Here is a 21,223-nt window from a genome sequence, read left to right on the forward strand (position 1 = left end):
ATCATCAAAGCAACACATCAAAATTTCAAGCTAGTAACTCAGGCTGTTGTGATGAGATTTATGCGACTCGATCCTATTATTTCATATATCCTCTGGCTAACAGGGTACAATACTACGTAACCATCTCTCAGGAGGACTCAAATTTGTACCTCAAGACGCTACACTCTTTGTTCATGTACCCTTCATAGTGTAACGTCAATACGGAAGAATACGTGTAATACGGCGTGGGATCCAAGACCATAAAAGCGCTTTTCATGTGTTTTCGCAAGTTCCTCAAAAGCCTTTTATAAAATCGGTACCGAGAGAAGTATAATGGCCAAGGCTTTTGAGATGAAGCGGGAAAATGCCTCTGTGGACACGGAAAAGACGGTATTGTTCCTTTACTAGAGAGAGGCAGTGGGGAGGATTACTGCCGAGACGCTGAAGACTTCTGGGCGACGCTTCTGGGCCGCTCACTCACTCACTAACCGTCTGACCTCTCGCTACCCGTCTGACCTCTCGCTACCCGTCTGCCCTCTCATGACATTATCTTACTGTCTTTTGTTTATCTCTACCTCTACTACTGCTAATAATAATAATAATAATAAATAATAATAATAATAATATATGTGTGATGACATAACAGACGGTAACCACAATAGCATGCGGTTCACCAGTCCTTTGCCTCCCCATTAAGGGTGATGAACATTGATACAGGATACGAATTTTAAAGGTGACCACATAAGGAACAACATAGACCAGGACCACATAAGTAACACCATAGAACAAGACCAGGACACCTAATACCATAGACCAGGAGACATGACAACATAGACCAACGAAATGCCACCATGTAACTAGAATTTATTTTGGGGGAGAGGAAGTTGATGGAGAGACGAGCGATTGCCAGCCATAGCAGAGACTTTAGCAGCTCTCGTTATGTTAGATAATGGCGAGGGACTCCATGACACTGGTAAGCAAAATAGTGACGTAATTGACAGCTTAATATCACTAAACGAAGATAAAAATGTCGATAGAAATATTTTATACCTCGTGAATTTGCATTAATTACGATTTGTCAAGATTTTTTATTTCGTAATCAATTGAATTATTTATAATGATCATTGTTGAGTTGTTAAGGAAGTTTGTCCTTATAAATAGATTACGTCTTAGATTTCCTCACTGTCTCTCATTTCGCCAGTCTTCCTTCCCTCCTCACGTCTTCACAGTACCCCCCATCAGTCTCCCCCACCTCCTCTCGTCTGTTCGGCTTCACCCCATGTCTCCCCATCAGTCTCCCCCACCTCTTGTCTGTTCGGCTTCCATTACCCCCATGTCTCCCTCACCTCCTCTCGTCTGTTCACGGCTTCCCATTACATCAGTCTCCCCCTCTTCCCCCTCCTCCCCTCTCGTCTGTTCACTTGCTTCCCAAATGTCTTCACCTCTTGTCTGTTCACGGCCCATTACCCCCATGTCTCCCCCATCAGTCCTCCCCACCTCTTGTCTGTTCACGGCTTCCCATTACCCCCATGTCTCCCTCACCTCCCCTCTCGTCTGTTCGGCTTCATTACCCCCATGTCTCCCCCATAGTCTCCCCCCTCTTGTCTGTTCTACCCCTCTTTCCCTCTCGTCTGTTACGGCCCATTACCCCCATGTCTCCCCCATCAGTCTCCCCCCACCTCTTGTCTGTTCACGGCTTCCCATTACCCCCCATGTCTCCCTCACCTCCCTCTCGTCTGTTCACAGCTACACCCCCATGTCTCCCCATCAGTCTCCCCCCACCTCTTGTCTGTTCGGCTTCCATTATGTCCCTCACCTCCCTCTCGTCTGTTCCGGCTTCCCATCCCTGTCTCCCCCATCAGTCTCCCCCCACCTCTTGTCTGTTCACGGCTTCCCATTACCCCCATGTCTCCCCTCACCTCCCCTCTCGTCTGTTCACGGCTTCCCATTACCCCCCATGTCTCCCCCATCCGTCTTCCCCCCACCTCTTGTCTGTTCACGGCTTCCACCCCCATGTCTCCCCCATCAGTCTCCCCCACCTCTTGTCTGTTCGCTTCCTTCACCCCCCATGTCTCCCCTCACCTCCCCTCTCGTCTGTTCACGGCTTCCCATTACCCCCATGTCTCCCCCATCAGTCTCCCCCACCTCTTGTCTGTTCCGGCTTCCATTACCCCTGTCTCCCTCTCCCCTCTCGTCTGTTCGGCTTCCCATTACCCCCATGTCTCCCTCATCAGTCCCCACCTCCCCTCGTCTGTTCCTTCCCTATCCCCCCATCCGTCTCCCCCCGCACCTCCCTCTCGTCTGTTCACGGCTTCCCATTATTTCCCAGTATCTCGCATCTCCCCCATATTGGCCCCGGTCCTCTCGTGTGTCCGCGGAAAGCTCAGATGAAACAGGTATCGCGCGTTTCCTCTCGCTGTCTCGTGATATCTGAACCCTTGGTCGGCCGCGGCTCACTCACGCGAGCTTCACTCTTCCGACAATTTACTTTGATACCAACTTTCAAAAGGACTCTCATGTGAGGAGAATGCGATGAATGAGATGTTTTTCTCTTTCTTTTCCTTGCAATTACAGCCCTTTCCAGAATGCGTATCATTCCAAGAAACGAGGAAGAGTGGACTGATATTCAGAAACTTAGCTTTGTTGTCTGTGGGTTCGGTGGTAAAAAAAAAATGGTTCATTGTCTCGGAACTTCAAACGAACCCGAGTGAAATTCAGGGCGAAAGTTTGGCTATGTATATAAAGAAGTAATGTTGTGTTCTTATTTTTTTAGTACATTGTTTTGATACCATTGACTGTACCTTTTGTTTATGTTAGTGTTCCAGCGTACTACTACTACCACCACCACCACCACCACCACCACCACCACCACCACCACCACCAACCACCACCACCAACCACACCACCACCACCATCCTGCCTCAACAACATCAACAAACATCCACACTAATTTATGACAATTTTCCCACCTGATCTCACCTGTACCTTCTTCCACAGGTGACATGACTGGGAAACACTCAGTTTACACTATCTACGAGGGCCACGAGATCATGTTTCACGTCTCCACTATGCTACCGTTCTCCAAGGACAACAAACAACAGGTAGGAGACCAATATTTTGTTCTCCTCTCCTTGTACCTCTTCCCTGTAATAGCGATCTTAGGAGGATGTTGATAAGTATTGTATTTATTATGAATGATATAGGATTTTCCAACCTTCTGTCTCTATGGTTTCTTCTTGTCTTCGATTATGGAGTATATCGAAACAAGATGACGTGGTGGAATAAGGTTTTGTCATCCGTATGTAAATTTATCCACAAGGTCCTTCAGGTGTTCCATAACCATTGTGTCATTACTTTAGGATGTGGATATTGTACCTTTGGTTAGGTTAGGTTAGGTTGGCATGCAGGGAGAGCGGCGACTATCATGGACTGGTGCCCTTCATGATACACTGGGAGGGAACGGCAGATATTATATGTGGTCGACTGTCGCTCACCAGACACGGGGAGAGGGTGAGAAGGGGTGAAGTGAAGAAGGAAAGGGAGGGTGAGGAAGAAGGGGAGAAAGGAAAAGAGAGGGAAAAGGGTGAGGGAAGGGATGTGGTTGGTTAATGAAGATGCAGCCACGCTGGTCGATAGCGGGCACCAGGCAGGCCATTCAGCAGATGGGAGGGAGGGAGAGAGGCGGAGTGGCAGACAGACAGACGCACTTACATTCCCCACAAAGCAGACAGACAGACATGCAGTGGCTGACAGACATAATATACGTACGTACATACATACATACATACATACATACATACATACATACATACATACATACATACATACATAGGCAAATAGAAGAGAATATACACAGAAAAATAGAGAGAGAAACTAATAGAGACACAGCGAACAAAAAAGGAAATAGAAACAGATACAGACTGAGAGAGACAATTGTAGAGATAAGAGAGAGAGATAGTTACCTAAAATAAACACACGGAGAGGCGAATAAAGACAGACAGGTGGACAATAAAGTGACATGCAAAGATTTAGAGAAGCCACTGGGAGACATAGAAGAGACGGATAGAGACGAAGGCATAGAAAGACGCATGAAAAAAAAAATACTTAAGAAAATAGATAAACAAGTAAGAAAGAGATGAAGAGCGAGATAAAACACACACACACACACACACACACACACACACACACAGAAGGCGAGACATAGAGACAAATTTTCTCCAAACTCAAACATTTGCTTTTTTTCCTTCATCTCAAAACTTTAGTCGTGTGTGTGTGTGTGTGTGTGTGTGTGTGTGTGTGTAAAATACGGTGATGGATGAGGTGGTGGGGAGGTTGTGGATGAGGGGGAATCTGGCTTTTGGGTGGGGTGGGGAGGATGGGAGATTAAAGACGGTAAAAATAACAGAACTGTCACAGGGGAAGGTAAAGAGGTGGGGGAGAGGGAGCTGAGGCAATTAGAGATGGGGGAAGGGAGGGAGGGGGAGGGGTAATAACGACATGGTATTGGGGAGGAGGTTAGTTTATGGGGAGATGGGGGATAACAAACAGTATGGGGAGAAAGACTGGTCAACAGGGAGAGCATAGATTGGTGATGATGGAGAAGAGCATGGGGATATTGAGACGAGGGAGGTAGAGAGAGAGGATGACAGGAGGAGAGATTGGACAGGAAGTCCCCTGGGTGACAGCTCCCCGTCAGTACCAATAACCTACCTGACGACGGGTCCTCCTCCATCTGCTAGCCAATGTAACTCGTATATAACTCATCCACCTACCTGGAAATAGTCTCTCTCTCTCTCTCTCTCTCTCTCTCTCTCTCTCTCTCAATTTAAGTATATCTCCCATCAGTTTCCAGTAAGGGTTTTAGTGTTTCTGAAATATACTACAGGCCGTTACATAAATGGACCTCAGCAGCATTTGTAGTTGCTGAATTCGAGTCTGTATTCTGAAATGACGATCAGTTTCACCTAAGGCAAAAAAAAAATTATCCTATATAAAATCCTGAATAAATCGTAAACTGGTTCCTTTAGAAACATTTCAATTATATCGTTACTATTACGTTGTTTTTGTTGGTGGTGTTGTTGTTTGTTGTTGGTGTTGTTGTTGTTGTTGGTGTTGTTGTTGGTGTTGTTGTTGGTGTTGTTGTTGTTGTTGTTGTTGTTGTTGGTGTTGTTGGTGTTGTTGTTGTTGTTGTTGTTGTTGGTGTTGGTGTTGTTGTTGTTGTTGTTGTGAGCCTTAATATACAGAGTAGTTGACATGACTCAGAATCTATCGTAAGGAATGAAGAAAGATTTATGTGTGTAATAAATATCTCCATTTTTATCTCAATTTATTTACCTCCGCTGTTCCGGGTCAGACGAGAGTGGTTACTGTCCGTCCGTCTGTCCGCCCTCACTCACAACCCACCCGTCTATTTGCCCACCCCTCACACGCCCACACCACGTTCCCACCCACTCATTTTACGACCCTCATGCCACCTCCACCCGCACCCACGCGTCTCCACCCACCCCTTCCACCCACCCCCTCCACCTACCCCCTCCACCCACCCCCTCCTGCCACCCACCCCCTGCCACCCACCCCCTCCACCCACGCTTGGCAAGAGATAAGGTGTAGTCCAGTGTTTTTGGTGTGCATGATTGATGGCTAGGAGACTGGGGGGTGAAACTGGGGGCTTGGGGAGGGGACTGGGGAGGACAAGATGGGGAGGAAAAGATGGGGAGACAACAAATGGAAGGGACTGGGGAGGGCAGTCATGGGAGGAGACAGGGCGAGGGAGGAACTTGGAAGGAAGGGGACTTGGGGAAGCTTGGAGCAGGGGCTAGTGGGCTGGGTTGTGAGAAGAGGCAGGGGCTAGGTGGGGCACAGAGGTGAGGCAGGGGGCCAGGTGGGGCTGGGGTTGTGAGGTGAGGTAGGGCTAGTGGGGCTGGGCTGTGGGAGGTGAGGGGTGAGGGGGCTAGGTGGGGCTGGGGTTGTGAGGTGAGGCAGGGGGCTAGTGGGCCACAGAGGTGAGGCATGGGCTAGGTTAGAGGGCTGGAAGCAGGTTTGTTTTGCATGACTGTTGCGCTTTTATAACAGATGGTGTGTGTGTGTGTGTGTGTGTGTGTGTGTGTGTGATCCTGATCCGAGAGGTCGTATTTTATTAATTTCCGGATTATGGTATTCTGCTTCATGGCTTATTTTACCTGATGATTAACTACACTAACCTAACCAAACCTAACCTAACCCAACCACTTCATTACCCTCTGGTGTTCACTTCTACAGGTTGGTTTTGACTTACCTGAATACTGAAGGAGGCGATTAACTCCTTCTACGGGTTTCCCTTTATCTTCCCCTTTATCTATTCCCCTTATTACCTTTCCGTTCGTTTCATCCTCCTCCTCCTCCCTCTCCTCCTTTATTCGCTAATCTCCGTTTTCGTTTGTTCCTCTTACCGTTCTCATTAGTCATTATCCATTCTCTCTCATGTCTCGTTTCATTACCCCAACCCTTCTGTGCCTATGTCTCTATTCTTTTGATTCTCTTATCTCTCTCTCTCTCTCTCTCGTTCTCTGTCTGTCTCCCCTCATTTCCCCTACTTGCTTGTTATCCGGCTTCCCTATCCCCTCTTTAACCTCATTCTTTCTGCTCTCCCGTTTACTGCCATTATTTCTTCCTCCCCCTTCTGTTAAGCCTTATCATCCATCTGTCTGTCTGTCTGTCTGTCTGTCTGTCTGTCTGTCTGTCTGTCTGTCTGTTTCTCTGCCGCTCCTCTCTCTGCTTGTGTATTTTAAATATCTCTCCCATCCATCCATCCATTCATTAGATAGGGGGCCGTATTTTTTATCATCTCTTAATTGTGTCTCTTTATTTACTGGGGACACTTGAGCTTCGTATCAGAGTTTAAGCGATCGTTTTAGACCGAAAGTAAAGATTTAGTTTTAGTCACGATAGTTAAAATCTCCCTAGAGTTTACACCACAATGATTAGGAGTTGTTGTTTTAATATATAATGTATGTAGTGATTAATGATGATAATGATGTCAATAATAATAATAATAATTGTAATAATAATAACTACTACTACTAATGATGATGATGATGATGATGAGAAATCCAAGGTTTAATACATTGTTTTATATGATTTGGTTTAATATTCTTGGTGTAAATATTCAGTTAAATATCTTGTTTTGAATTCCCCAGTTAAATATTCATGGATATTTTACATTGATTTCATTATTTTGTATTCATTGCTACGTTTAAATTCTGTTTTAGATTCTATATATTCATGTTTCTTCATTTATTCATTATTCATTTATTCTTCATTTTGGATTTATTCATGGCTTTGGATTCACAGTTTGGATTGAATTCTACCTCTTTGGATTTCACATTTTGATCTCGTGTTTTGAATTCCGGCTTTTGAGAGGTTTGAGTCCCACATTTCGCCCTTTGGAGTCTACGTTTTGGATTCCATATTCTGGGAGATTAAAGCGAGGAATGCAAGGGGAAAAAATTCTTGTATTCAGAGGGACACTTTGATGAGGGGAATCGAGGGTAGGGGAAGAGGAAGAGGAGGAGGAAGAAGAGGAGGAGGAGGAGTAAGAGGAGGAGGAGGAGGGGAGGCAGTGCTTTGGTGAAGGGAGAAGGTTTTACTGTTAGAAGAGAGAGAGAGAAATGTTTTCAGGAGAAATGAGAGGGAGAAAGTGAGTTTTGTGAAAGTGAAGGATTTTTGGGAGGAGGAGGAGAGTGGTAGAAAGGAGACCTAGACGACACTTGAGAGAACCCTAACCTAACCTAAACGGTGGGCAAAGCAGGGGAGGAGGAAGAGCTTAAACAAGGAGAAAAGAGAAAGGGGAAAGAGATGGGACGAAAGGGGAGAGAGGATAGAGGTTTAAAAAAAAGTAGGAAGAGAGAAACGGAGGAAAGATACCAAACGAAGGAGGAAGAGAGGAAGAGGTGGAATGAAGGAGAGAGAGGAAACGGGGAGGAGGGGAGAGGTGGAACGAAGAAGGTGAGAGAGAGAGAGAGAGAGAGAGAGAGAGAGAGAAGGGGGAAAGATTCAACGAAGCATATCATTCAAGTTTTCAGCTAAAGAAGTCAAAGTTGTTTTCGTTTTCTCTGTCTTCTCTGATTTATTGTACAACACCATCATCCATTACAACTGAACGAGTCTCCCACGGACACCGCCTTTGAACTATCACATGCAATTGGTTTCCTGCCGCTTGATCGCCCCAAACAGACCAGTTTGGTGGGGACTGCCTCCTTTTGTACCGACGGAGAGGGATGTGGATGTGGGGTGTGGGTGTGGGTGTAGAGTGGGTTAGGGTGGGTTAAGTAATTTGTGACTCGGGACCCGTTGTTTGTTTAGCGTCTAAAGTTCCGCTCGGACAGTAAAGAGTTTTGTTTTGATATGTAAATGATGGACGCCAGAGGGTCGAGGAGTGGTGGTGGTCCTGGCGAGAGAGAGAGAGAGAGAGAGAGAGAGAGAGAGAGAGAGAGAGATCCGTCTCTCTCCAAGGGCTCTTACGTGATAAGATACAATTCAACAGGTGAAATATTAAGCCTCGGTACTCAACCTGGCCATCACTGTACTCAACCTGGCCATCACTGTACTCAACCTGGCCATGACTGTACTCACCCTGGCCATGACTGTACTCAACCTGGCCATGACTGTACTCAACCTGGCCATCACTGTACTCACCCAGGCCATCACTGTACTCAACCTGGCCATCACTGTACTCAACCTGGCCATCACTGTACTCAACCTGGCCATCACTGTACTCAACTTGTCCATCACTGTACTCCATCACCTTCACTACACCAACTCATCAGGTTAACCATTCACCCTAAAAATAGCATCACATGACCACAAATTGATCACAACTCGTCAAGAACGCGTTTTACAATGGTCAAAGGTGATCAAAGGTCACATTGTACACTCACATAAACAAACTACTTCACATGTATTGTAGTTTGCATTATAGTGAAGGTTGAGGAAGGTTATTTGATATGCATGAATCCCTTTACTTGTGGTCTTGCCCGTGTGCACTGTCCTTGCCCGTGTGCATTGTCCTTGCCCGTGTGCATTGTCCTTGCCCGTGTGCATTGTCCTTGCCCATGTACACTGTCCTTGCCCATGTACACTGTCCTTGCCCATGTACACTGTCCTTGCCCGTGTACACTGTCCTTGCCCATGTGCACTGTCCTTGCCCATGTACACTGTCCTTGCCCATGTACCGTGTCCTTGCCCATGTACACTGTCCTTGCCCGTGTACACTGTCCTTGCCCATGTGCACTGTCCTTGAATGTAGACAAACCCAGAAATTCACGTTTTTTTTCCTCCTCTGCAAGACTGTTAACACAAACTACTGTACACTGGGAATTTAACCTCGGAAATATTTTGTAGTCTACATCTATCCGAGGTTGTCAACAAACTACAAAAATAATGTTTCTGTTTAACCCCGAAGTATGTTTAACCTGATATATTTATTATACGTACATAAACACCCAGAAGACGCACATGAACATCTAAAAACGCACATGAACATCTAAAAAACACACATAAAGACCATAGTTGTCAAAGCACAGTAACACATTATACCATCAACGTCTCACTCCAGTATCTTTGAATGTGTGAATGTTAGAATTTGTGAACGTATTAATGTGTGAATGTTAGAATTTGTGAACGTATTTATGTGTGAATGTTAGAATTTGTGAACGTATTAATGTGTGAATGTTAGAATTTGTGAACGTATTAATGTGTGAATGTTAGAATTTGTGAACGTATTAATGTGTGAATGTTAGAATTTGTGAACGTATTAATGTGTGAATGTTAGAATTTGTGAACGTATTAATGTGTGAATGTTAGAATTTGTGAACGTATTTATGTGTGAATGTTAGAATTTGTGAACGTATTAATGTGTGAACGTATTAATGTGCGAATGTGTGAATGTTGTAAGTTAGTTGGTCACTCCGGCATTAACAATACTTCCCCTTTGTTTACCGATTATCCATTCATCAGTTCCGTGTTTAGTGGCAATTTTTTTTCGTAATTTTTGACGGTTCAGTTTGTACCTGTCGTTGAGTTTAAGTTTTAATTATTTACCTGTTGGGAAAAATACTAATTGTGTGTTTGTGTGTGTGTGTGTGTGTGTGTGTGTGTTCCTCCATGTAAGTTTACCTGAAGATGGATATATTACCTTCACTTTGTTATTATATATTCCTTGGAGGGGGTTTTAATCTCTCACTAGATGGCAGCAGTATGAACGACGGTCCGACCTCCTGACTCAGTAATACAAAGATTCTCTCCTGTTGCGTCTTTCCCTACCTGTATTGATTATATTTACCAGGGGCCAAATAAATACACGAGGAAAGGGATAAATAGCGGATGTGTGACGGGAGATGTGGAGTAAGTAAATGCTTTATTACATCACCAAAGCGTCAACTCCTACAGCAATAAACTAATTATTACAAGCATGAAATAATAATGAAAATATCACGTACCTGTGTCACCGTTTCTCATTTACATCATGAAGTCACCTATTCTTACTTTCATTTCCCGTGTTGTTCCATCAATGAAGACGGTGAATAAGCAAGCTGACATCACACACACACACACACACAAGCTGACAGTCTTCACGTACCCTGGGGGTGTGTGTTTTAAGGGCCAAGAGGTCAAAGGTCAAGGTCAAAGATTGGATGAAGACCCTCCGACAGGTAACACCCTTGAGTGCTTCATTAGCCAGTTATATCCTTTAATGAACTCGTTGTAAGAGAGTGAGAGAGAGAGAGGGGCATTCATCCTCCAGGACACACCACACGGTTACCCACACACAGTTGTTTTGTTAGCTGACCAAGACGATATATTGCGTAACCCAGGCACTACCCACTCCTACCCCTTCCCACCCCTCCCCACCCATCCATCCCCACCCACCCCTACCACCTCACAGCACCTCGGCCGTCCCCCACACTTGCTCAGATATCGTTTAGGGACCAAAGTTGAGAATTATTTCAAAACTTGGTCAATTAATCGCGTTTGTACGAGTCACGTGATGTTGGAACTGTCAACAATTCTCACAAGTTGTACGCAGCCCACCAAGATAGGGGAGGAAGGAGGGAGAGAGAAGAGGAGGTGGGAGAAGGAGAGAGAGATGGAGAAGGAGAGAGAGGGAGATGAGAATAGGAGAAGAGAAATCGGTAAGAGAAAGAGGAGAACAGGACATAGCAGTAGGAGTGAGGGAAGGTTGAAAAAGGAGAAGGAAAATTGAGAAGAGGGAGAGGAGAAAGGAATAGGAGAAAAGGAATGGAGAAGAGGAGGAGAAAGGAATAGGAGAAAAGGAAAGGAGAAGAGGAGGAGGAAAAAGAGTAGTGGTAAGGGGGGAGAAATACATCCTTTCGTATGCTGTGGAGATGGTGGTGTTGTGGCCGATGAAGGGAGGATGCAACACCCCTTTGTACACAGCAAGCTTAAAGTAGTTGACAAGAGCGATGCTATGGTTTAGGAAGTGTAAGGTCTTATTTGGGCTGGGGCTGGGCTAGGCTGGGGCCATTAGGCTGTGGCTGGCTGGGGCTAGGCTGGGCTGGCTGGGGCTTGGCTGGCTGGCTGGCCTCTTAGCTAGCTCTCTCTCTGAACAACTTCTTTGACCCCACATGACGGCCAGTTGCAGTGTACGAGGCACTATTGAGGCACTCCCTGTGGCATCTTACCGAGGCACTAGATGAAGCACTCACCGAGGATTGACCAAGGCACTCACACACGCATTTTCTTAGAGGCACTAACTGAATACACTCACTGAAGCATTTACCGTAGCACTCACTGAATCATTTACTGTGTATATTCCCCGTGGCACTTACTGAAGAACTTGCTGAGGCACTTAGTTTTACCACTCGGCTTACTGACTTACATGGCACCAGTGGGAGACGCCTCTATGCCACCCCACTCCACCTTCCCTCTCGTCCTTCCCACAATCCCCCCCTCGGTCTACTCCCCCTCTGTGTCTACACCCCCCCTAATCATCCTAACTAGCTTGTTGTGAGGGTGACGTGTGTGATCTAACCTTCCTAATTGATAATAACAATCATTATGATGAGCCTGTTGAGATCTTGGGATGATTAACACCAGCAGTTAATACTCAATTACTCATCCTCAGGTGATAATTAGCATCAATTAACGCCAATCCTGTTGTGATCTTGTGATAATTAACGTAGGTAATTATCACCTACCTTCTCTCCAGGTGTTATCTTGTAATTAGTAATCGTTACCTTGATAGTTCAGGTGTTTATGTCAGCTCCTTCCTAACCTAACCCTCAACTTTTCCTTTCCTCCTCCTTCCCTCTTCCTCTCTTTCTCATGACCCTTAATCTTCCTTCTTCTTCCTTTCTCCTTTCCTACCCAGCGTTCTATATCTTAGCCATTCTTCTTTCCTCTTCCTTCATCATTCCTCTCTTCCTCCCCCTTTCAGTCTTGCCTCCCCTTCCTCTCCCCATTCATTTGCTTTTTTTTTATTCCTCTCTCTTTACTTTACTCTCTACTTCCTCCCTCTCCCTTTTCTCTCCCTGCCCTCCCTCAAGCCGCCTTCTCCCTAAACCGATTACTCATCTTCCCCCTCTCCCTCCCTTTCTAAACCCCCTTATCTTTGTCCGCCCCTTTCTTGTCTTCTTCGTACTTCCTTTCCTCCTCCTCTCCCTTTTCTCCCTTGTCTCCCTCCCCGCATCCTCTCCCTTCTTTCCTTTCGCTTTCTCTCTCCCTTTTATCTCTCCTTTTCCCATTTCTCACTCCCTGTCCCTTTTTCCCTCTTTTCCCTTTTTCCACTCCCTCCTTTTTCTCCGATTTCTCTCCTTCCTCTCACTCCTTCGCCCTTTTCTCCCTCCCTCCCTCCCTCCCTCCCTCTCACCCTGGCGGAGGGAGGGAGGGAGGGAGGGGTCACACCAGGAAGTTCAACCGTTAGTGTCATGTGGTAATGCTGACTCGCACCATTTGTCAAGATGTGGGTTCCTTACACACACACACTCACACACACACACACTCACTCACGCACGCACTCACTCACTCACTCACTCACTCACGCACTCACTCACGCACTCACTCACTCACTCACTCATTAGGAAATAAAAGAAAAATCGATCCGGAAAATTAAAAAAAAAAATAGCAAAGACCATATTTAGTATTACATTGTTGAGAAGGACATAGCCTGAACCACACTAACAGGATTGAGAAAGAAAATCATGTTCCTTCTTCCATAACTTAGGTGTGTAATTTATTACTGGTCGTGTGTCGCCTTTTTCTCGGGAGTCTTTGTACTAACGGGGGGGAAGAATCTTATGGTCGGTATGATAGTTTGAGAAGTTAGGTTTGGTGAGGTTAGGTTAGGTTTTTAGGGTTAGATTAGTTTATAAAGGTTAGATTACGTTTGTTTAGGTTAGGTTTTTAGGGTTAGATTAGTATATAAACGGTTAGGTTAGGTTGGAGTTTCATAGCTCACAGGATCAAGCACTGAGCCATCATGTTTGTACAACAACAGTTCACAGTAATTCTTTTTGACCAATAAATTTTAATTATACAACAAATCTGACATATTTACTGACCTGCTGCAGTACACCACGCCGACCCCACCTACCAGCATGGCTATCGGATTTGTTAATTAAAATCAGTTTTACCTTTCACTTTTTATCACTTTTCACATTCCATTTTTTTAACCAGTTTTTCGCGTTCTACCTCACCTGTTTTTTACGATCTACTCCTAATTAGTATTTTTTTTCGTTCTAATCTTTCTACTTACTATTTCATGTTTTTTTTTTCCTTAGTTTTTCGTAATTTCTTTTTTTAATCAGTTTACACACGAGGTGAAATATGAAGCAGCCTAAAGCATTGATATTATGGAGAAGCTGTTCAATTTCCCCAACACTTACGAGAGTATATGGGTCGAGTTAATATAAAGTGTTCCTCCATTACTAAGTTGCTGGGTGAAGGAATGACTCGAGTCGATTATGTCAAGAGAGGGTGTTCTCACGTGTTGGTTGAGTCTCGGTATTCACGGTCTCGGTATTCGCGGATTATGTTGAATATAAAACGACTTTATAAACACTTAAAAGGCAAATGTATATAGTATTTGTTGACCTTTGTATTCGGAGGTTACTTTACACACACACACACACACACACACACACACACACACACACATCTATGTACGTTTTCCAGGGTGCGACTTATTTAACAGAAGTGATGTGCATTTTGTGGAAATTCCGAGAGAGTTGTACTTGGGTTATGGCAACGTATGGTGATTCGGGATATGGATAGTGGTAGAATGGTGGTAGTGGATTGTTGTTGTTGTGACTGCTGGGGATAGTTGTTGTTTTGATGCTGTGGGATAGTTGTTGTTTTGATGCTGTGGGATAGTTGTTGTTTTGATACTGGGAATAGTTGTTGTGACTGGTGGAGATTGTTGTTGTTTTGACTGCTGGGGATTGTTGTTATAACTGCTGGGGATTGTTGTTGTTTTGACTGCTGAGATTGTTATCACTCTTGTTGTTGCTGCTTTGCTACTGTTGCCTCTGTTGTTGCTGTTATTGGTTCTTGCTTCTGTTACTGTCTCTGTCGCTTCTGTTACTGGCTCTGTTTCTTCTGTTACTGTCTCTTACTGCTGTTGCTGCTGTGGCTCTGTTGTTTCTGCCGTGGCTCTGCTGCTGTAAGCCATAATTTTACGCCAGTGGTTTCATATTTTCTATTCGCTTATGTAAGAAAATTATAGAGTAAATAAAAGTGAGGAAGAAGAAGAAAGGAGAGGAGGGAAGGAAGAAGAAGGGAGAGGGGGAAGGGAGGACGAAGAAAGAAGAGGGTAGAAGGGAGGAAAAGGAAGGAAAGGGAGGAAGAAAAAGGAAGGGGAAGGGAGGAAGGAAGAAGGGAGAGGAGGAAGGGGAAAGAAAAAGGGAAAAGAAGGAAGGGAGTATAAAGACGGGACAGGAGGGAATGGAGTCAGAAGAAGAGAAAGGAGGAGGAAAGGGAGTAAGGGGAAAGGAGAGGAGGGAAGGGATCAAGAAGACGAAGGGAAAGGAGGGAAGGAAGAAGGGAGAGAAGGAAAGGAAGGACAACGAAGGGAAAGGAAGGAAGGGCGAAGGGAAAGAACACCTCATCACCCACGCCATGTTTACATAAATCAGTCTTGGCCACTGAAGAATTCCTGTTTTAAGTTTTCGTCTCAAGGGAGGAGTTTCATATGGCCTCGTGGTCTCGTGGTCTCGTGGGCTGTTTTGGTGGTCTCGTAGGTTGTTAGGTGGTCTCGTGGGCTGTTTTGGTGGTCTCGTAGGCTGTTTTGGTGGTCTCCTGGGCTGTTTGCTGGTCTCCTGGGCTTTTTTGCTGGTCTCGTGGGCTTTTTTGCTGGTCTCGTGGGCTGGGTGATGATCTCGTAAACTGTTTTCTGGTGTCGTAGCCTCTCTAGTGGCCTACAGTAGAACGTAAACTATCTACAATAACTGTAGTCCAAACTTTCCACACGAACAACGTGCAGTACCTGAGTCATCATCACCTACAATACCTACAATACCTCATTCAACAACTACAATACCACACACACACACATCAAAAAAAATATTGCCACCTACGATAATTAAACTCACCTACTACACAATCTACGATACTAACAGACAACAAATCCACCTCCTACAATAACTACAACAATGCTCAGAGGACCGACGATACCTGCAGATCCCGTTGCGTATAATATATGTATGCTGTGTTGTTAAGGGAGGGAGTTGAGGATATTTTTACCTGTCTCAATTCACCATTAAATAGAAGTCAATTTTTTCACACTTTAATCAAACGATCCAATTCACTGCTTGTATTTTTTTTTGTCTTTGGAGTTATATATATTCTGTGTGTGTGTGTGTGTGTGTGTGTGTGTGTGTGTGTGTAACTAATGAATGAGGTGGGAAAAAAATACATGAAATAAGGAAAATGAACAAGAGAATTAGTAATAAATATAAGTAAGAAGTATATTGAAATAAATAAGAATAAGAGATAAATGAAAATAAGAGAAAAAGATAAATAAATTAAAACAATAATGAAAAGAAAAACCAAGACCAAAATTATTTCTCACATTAACTATGGGAATATTTTTTAACTTTAATTATTCCAGAAATATTAACATAAATTCAGATGTTAAATTCAGATGTTAAATTAAAGTTACAGGTATAATAATTTTCCATGGTGATGAGTGAATTATAATGATATTACCTTTGTGTAAATACGGATGGATAAAATTTATATATTTAATATATATTTTTTAATATAAATTTACCTATGTACATTTATTATACATCCCGGTCCAATTTAATGTGTAAACAGATGATTATGTAATGCTCATTGAACAGTTTGGTGTACAGTCGGCCAGAAAGGTGTATCGGGAGGCCAGAATTAATAAATAAAATAGTGAAACCAATTGGAAAACTAAATGAGGGTGTGTGGTTCGGTTGGTACCCCTGGTGTTCGTTTATGATGTTATGAGGGTGGTGGTTAGGTTGGTACCCCTGACACGTGTTTATGATGTTATGAGGGTGGTGGTTAGGTTGGTACCCCTGACACGTGTTTATGATGTTATGAGGGTGGTGGTTAGGTTGGTACCCCTGACACGTGTTTATGATGTTATGAGGGTGGTGGTTAGGTTGGTACCCCTGACACCTCATAATTCCATCTCTCTGTCAATCCTTACTTGATAGTCAGTGATGTCTCTGGCTCTTAATTGATAAAAACACACAAGTATTTCATCACTCGGACAAACATAGTTCTTCATTTACAAACACCAATATTATTTGTTTTATTTATTTTTACATTTTGTTTTAGTTAATTATATAATATTTAGTATACATTTGGCATGTTCATTATATAAATTTTCATAAGTATACACTGTTACATTGTATTATATCATTGTAACCAGATTATCATGTAACGCTTAGTATTATAACCAGTTTTATTATGTAACGCTTAGTATTGTAACCAGTTTATTATGTAACGCTTAGTATTGTAACCAGTTTATTATGTAACGCTTAGTATTGTAACCAGTTTATTATGTAATGCTTAATACACATCGTCTAACCAGCTTCTATACAAATGCTTAAGGGAGTCTGGTTATATACAGTATACCTGTCCAGTGTAGTGTGTGACCAGTTTATGTAACACAGTTTGAGTAACAGAGTACATTTCGTAACTAGTTGACTGTTTCACAATACAAATGCTCATCAGTATAATTCCGTATGTTATAGTAACGCCCAGGTGAGCATTCGCCGTGTTACCTCAGCTTCGTTCATTACGACCTTGTGTGCTAACTTCATTTCCTACTAGAATGTAATTACGCACTAAGAACCATCGTTAAGGTAATTGTCCTTGTTCAAACATGCAGGAGCTGGTTACCTCCCCCCCCCTCCCTTGCTCTCTCTCTCGCTCGCTCGTTCACTCACTCACTCGGTCCCTTCTTCTTCCGTCTGTCGGCTCACATCCCCGTGTGTGTTAGGTTACTCGGTTCCGTATCCCGAGTCCCATTTTCTTTTATATAGTTAATGATACATAAATGAGTTCATTTGCAGTCTTTCCTACTTGACTCCTTCTGCTTAACTACAGTCTTACCTGCTTATGTCTTCCCTGTTCTTAAGTTCTGTTGCCTCTGCTTATACAAATACTATTGTGTCACCTGCTTGCGTGTTTCTTGCTCTGTTAGACCTATAGAGTATTGCCTCTGCTTTCTGCTTTACTACTGTCTGCTGCCGCTGCTGTAATGTTATGCTGTTTCTCGTTGGTGCTGTGACTTGTGGGGAATGCTGTGGTGGGGAGGGGAGGGAGGGGAAGGATGAGGGAGGGAGAGGAGAGAGAAAGAGGGGGGGAGTGATGGAGGGGAGGAGGCACTCACATTAATTCATGAGCTTACTTAAGTGGGTGTTAGAAATACAGACACTCCTCCTCTTCCTCCTCCTCTTCCTCCTCCTCCTCCCACTCCTCCTCCTCTTCCCTTCCTCTTCCTATCCACCCCAACTCCACAAGAGAGCTGTTATCCACGCCTGGCCAGACAAGAGGTTTTCACGGCTCAGAAAGGTGGATAGTTTTTCCACGTTATGTAAGAATGGAGGGAGTTTGTCTACACCTGCCTCTCCTAGGGTACACCAGCGGTACACACCTTACAGAGAAAGAGCTTTACACGTTTGTTCAAGAATAGAAAGTTTTCCACGCCCCTACATCCACACGGAAGAAGTTTTACCGCGTTGTAAGAATAAAATTTCCACGTTTCGTAAGAATGAGTTTTCCCCCGCACTACAAGGAGGAATGTTTCCCCACGCCTAATAAGAAAGCTATTCTAGGTTAAACAATATCATGTCACTTTTTTTTCCTCACTCGGATTATCCTTTGTGTTTTCTAGGTTTAAGGTTTCTTTTCTCTGTAGCGTTTTCTTTCCTTGGCCATAAATTCCGGACGTTCTCTTTCTGTCTCTCTCTCTCTCTCTCTCTCGCTCTCTCTCTTTCTCTCGTCGGTGGTCTAAAACTTTAAAGCAATCCCAACAAGCTGCCTGACTTTCTAAAGACTCCCCAAAGGACTGTTTCATTAAATTACAGCCCTGAATGAACCCCTCCCCGTTTACACACCCAGGTAAATATTTACTACCTACTCCTCCCTCTCGCCCTTTCCCTTCCTCCCGTCTTTCTCTCTCCTCCCTCCCGTGCCCTCTTTCCCTCCTCCCTCCTGTGCCTATTCTCTCCTTCCTTTGCCTTCGTCCTGCACCTTTTCTCCTTCTGGCCTTTCCTCTCTCTCCTTCAGTGCCTACTCTCTGCCTCTCTCTGCATCTTTTCTCCTTCCTTTCCTCTCTCCTCTCCAAGAGTTTTTCCTTTGGCTTCTCCTTTTCCTCTTCCTATTCATCTTTCCTCCACCTCCTCTATGCCCATGCTCCATCCTCTCTACGTCCTTCCTTCCTTCTTCCTTACTTCCTTCCATTATCCCCACCTCCTCCTCTTTCTCCTTCTACACCATCCTTTCACCTCTTCCCCCACTTCTATCTTCCTCTTATTCCTTCACTAAATATTTCAAAACAAACTTATTCCCAGAACTCAATATTTTTATTTTTCCATGGTCATAAGTCTCTCACCACGTGTTTATTTTGGTCTCAGTGCCACGTGCCAGGGATGTTATCTTAGTGCCAAGTGCCAGAGATAACTTCATAGTGCCACGTGCCAGGGATGTTATCTTAGTGCCAAGTGCCAGAGATAACTTCATAGTGTCACGTACCAGGGATGTTATCTTAGTGCCAAGTGCCAGAGATAACTTCATAGTGCCACGTGCCAGGGATGTTATCTTAGTGCCAAGTGCCAGAGATAACTTCATAGTGCCACGTGCCAGGGATGTTATCTTAGTGCCAAGTGCCAGAGATAACTTCATAGTGTCACGTACCAGGGATGTTATCTTGTTATTATATACATTTTACCCCTTTGTCAACTACCCAATAAATTATTCTCCCCTTTTCCCTAAATTGGGGCCTTGTTATCTTTAAATGGGGCCACCCTATTATCCCCAAATTAGCGCCTTCCTCCTCTGGTCTAGGTCCCCATAAGCCCTGAAATACATGCTGTTTGTACAAGAACTATTGCATCACTTGACTAAAATCCCACAGAAGTTATCTTAAATATTACTAAGAAAATCCTAAACCAAAATCCGTCTTTATTGCTTCTAAACGACGATAATCCTGAATTAAATCTCCAATAGAGTAAAATACAGCGAAAAAATCCAACTCTTAACATTTCCCACGGGCGAGTAACTACATTAATCCGGCCTCGTGTTATGTAATCCCCCCCCCCCCTCTGCAGCGATTGCCAAGTAGGATTAACCGTAAGTAGGCACTGCGACACTTCCGGGGGACCTGTGCCAAATGGTGCCGCGACCCGGATTACAGGGATTACTCAAAGCCTATTTATGGTAATGAGGATTAGTCTGTTTGTTCCTTTGTGGTACTGTAATGCTACCACTACCATGGTCACGCCCACACCACACCATGGTCACGCCCACACCACACCATGGTCACGCCCACATCACCAGTCTACCTGCCTCTCCATGTGCCGCATAGTGTGTTATTATCCCATAACATGCACTCCCTCCCCTTTCCCCTCTTCCCTCTCCCCTCCCCCGTTGACTGACGAGAAAATGCGAGAAAAAATAGATATATCAATAATCTTTTTTAAATAGTAAACGTTGTCATTTATTATTATTATTATTATTATTATTATTATTATTATTATTATTATTATTATTATTATTATTATTATTATTATTATTATTATTATTACCCTTCCTGTCACTGTGGATCAGAGTATTATTTCCGGTCCTGTCTGTATTTGTGAGTTTGTCTGTCCCCAAAATAAATCTAGAACGTGTTTGTGGACCTGCCTGAAACTTGTCAGATTTGATCAGTGATAATTGGATTTTTCGGGGTTAAAGAAAACGGTGAAATGGGACAGTCTCCAGCGGTGACTACATCAATTTACAGTAACAATCATTAGTTCGATATTTAGGCCATGACAGGGTTTAAATCCACTCGTATGACGTTTAATTATTATCTTTATTATTGCCGTTATGTAGTATTCGAGGACGTATATGTAAGATTGCTAATTAATTCCGTGACGCACAGGTTAAAGATTCGAGGCACACCTGAAGTCTTGTCACGCTCAGGTGTAGCCAGTCAGGTAAGACTCGGGGCACACCTGAAGTCTTGTCACGCTCAGGTGTAGCCAGTCAGGTAAGACTCGGGGCACACCTGAAGTCTTGTCACGCTCAGGTGTAGCCAGTCAGGTAAGACTCGGGGCACACCTGAAGTCTTGGACGCTCAGGTGTAGCCAGTCAGGTAAGACTCGGGGCACACCTGAAGTCTTGTCACGCTCAGGTGTAGCCAGTCAGGTAAGACTCGGGGCACACCTGAAGTCTTGTCACGCTCAGGTGTAGCCAGTCAGGTAAGACTCGAGGCACATCTGAAGTCTTGTCACGCTCAGGTGTAGCCAGTCAGGTAAGACTCGGGGCACACCTGAAGTCTTGTCACGCTCAGGTGTAGCCAGTCAGGTAAGACTCGGGACACACCTGAAGTCTTGTCATTGTATTTATATTTATTTCTGTATCATCACAAAATAATTGACGACCTTTTGAAATATCTCGACGAAACTTTTTTATTATTTTTTTTATCAACTTCTATCATTTTTTACTTGAAACTACAACTTTTTTCTCACTTTTTTTTCACAGGTGATTGGATTTTTACCGA

The 21,223-nt window shown here is 44.0% G+C and overlaps 1 protein-coding gene across 3 annotated transcripts in view; it reads left to right on the plus strand.

Annotated features, from left to right (window-relative positions):
* Positions 1–21,223, plus strand: part of LOC121855003 (GTPase-activating Rap/Ran-GAP domain-like protein 3) — a 332,851-nt gene that overhangs the window by 236,757 nt on the left and 74,871 nt on the right. For all 3 annotated transcript variants that reach the window (XM_042349827.1, XM_042349828.1, XM_042349829.1), the window contains one exon: positions 2,977–3,080. In XM_042349827.1, coding sequence (XP_042205761.1) covers positions 2,977–3,080 — 104 coding nt within the window. The remainder of the gene's footprint in view (positions 1–2,976; positions 3,081–21,223) is intronic.

Source organism: Homarus americanus, unplaced genomic scaffold (genome assembly GCF_018991925.1).
Source record: "Homarus americanus isolate GMGI-L3 unplaced genomic scaffold, GMGI_Hamer_2.0 scaffold16022, whole genome shotgun sequence".
Lineage (NCBI taxonomy): Eukaryota > Metazoa > Arthropoda > Malacostraca > Decapoda > Nephropidae > Homarus > Homarus americanus.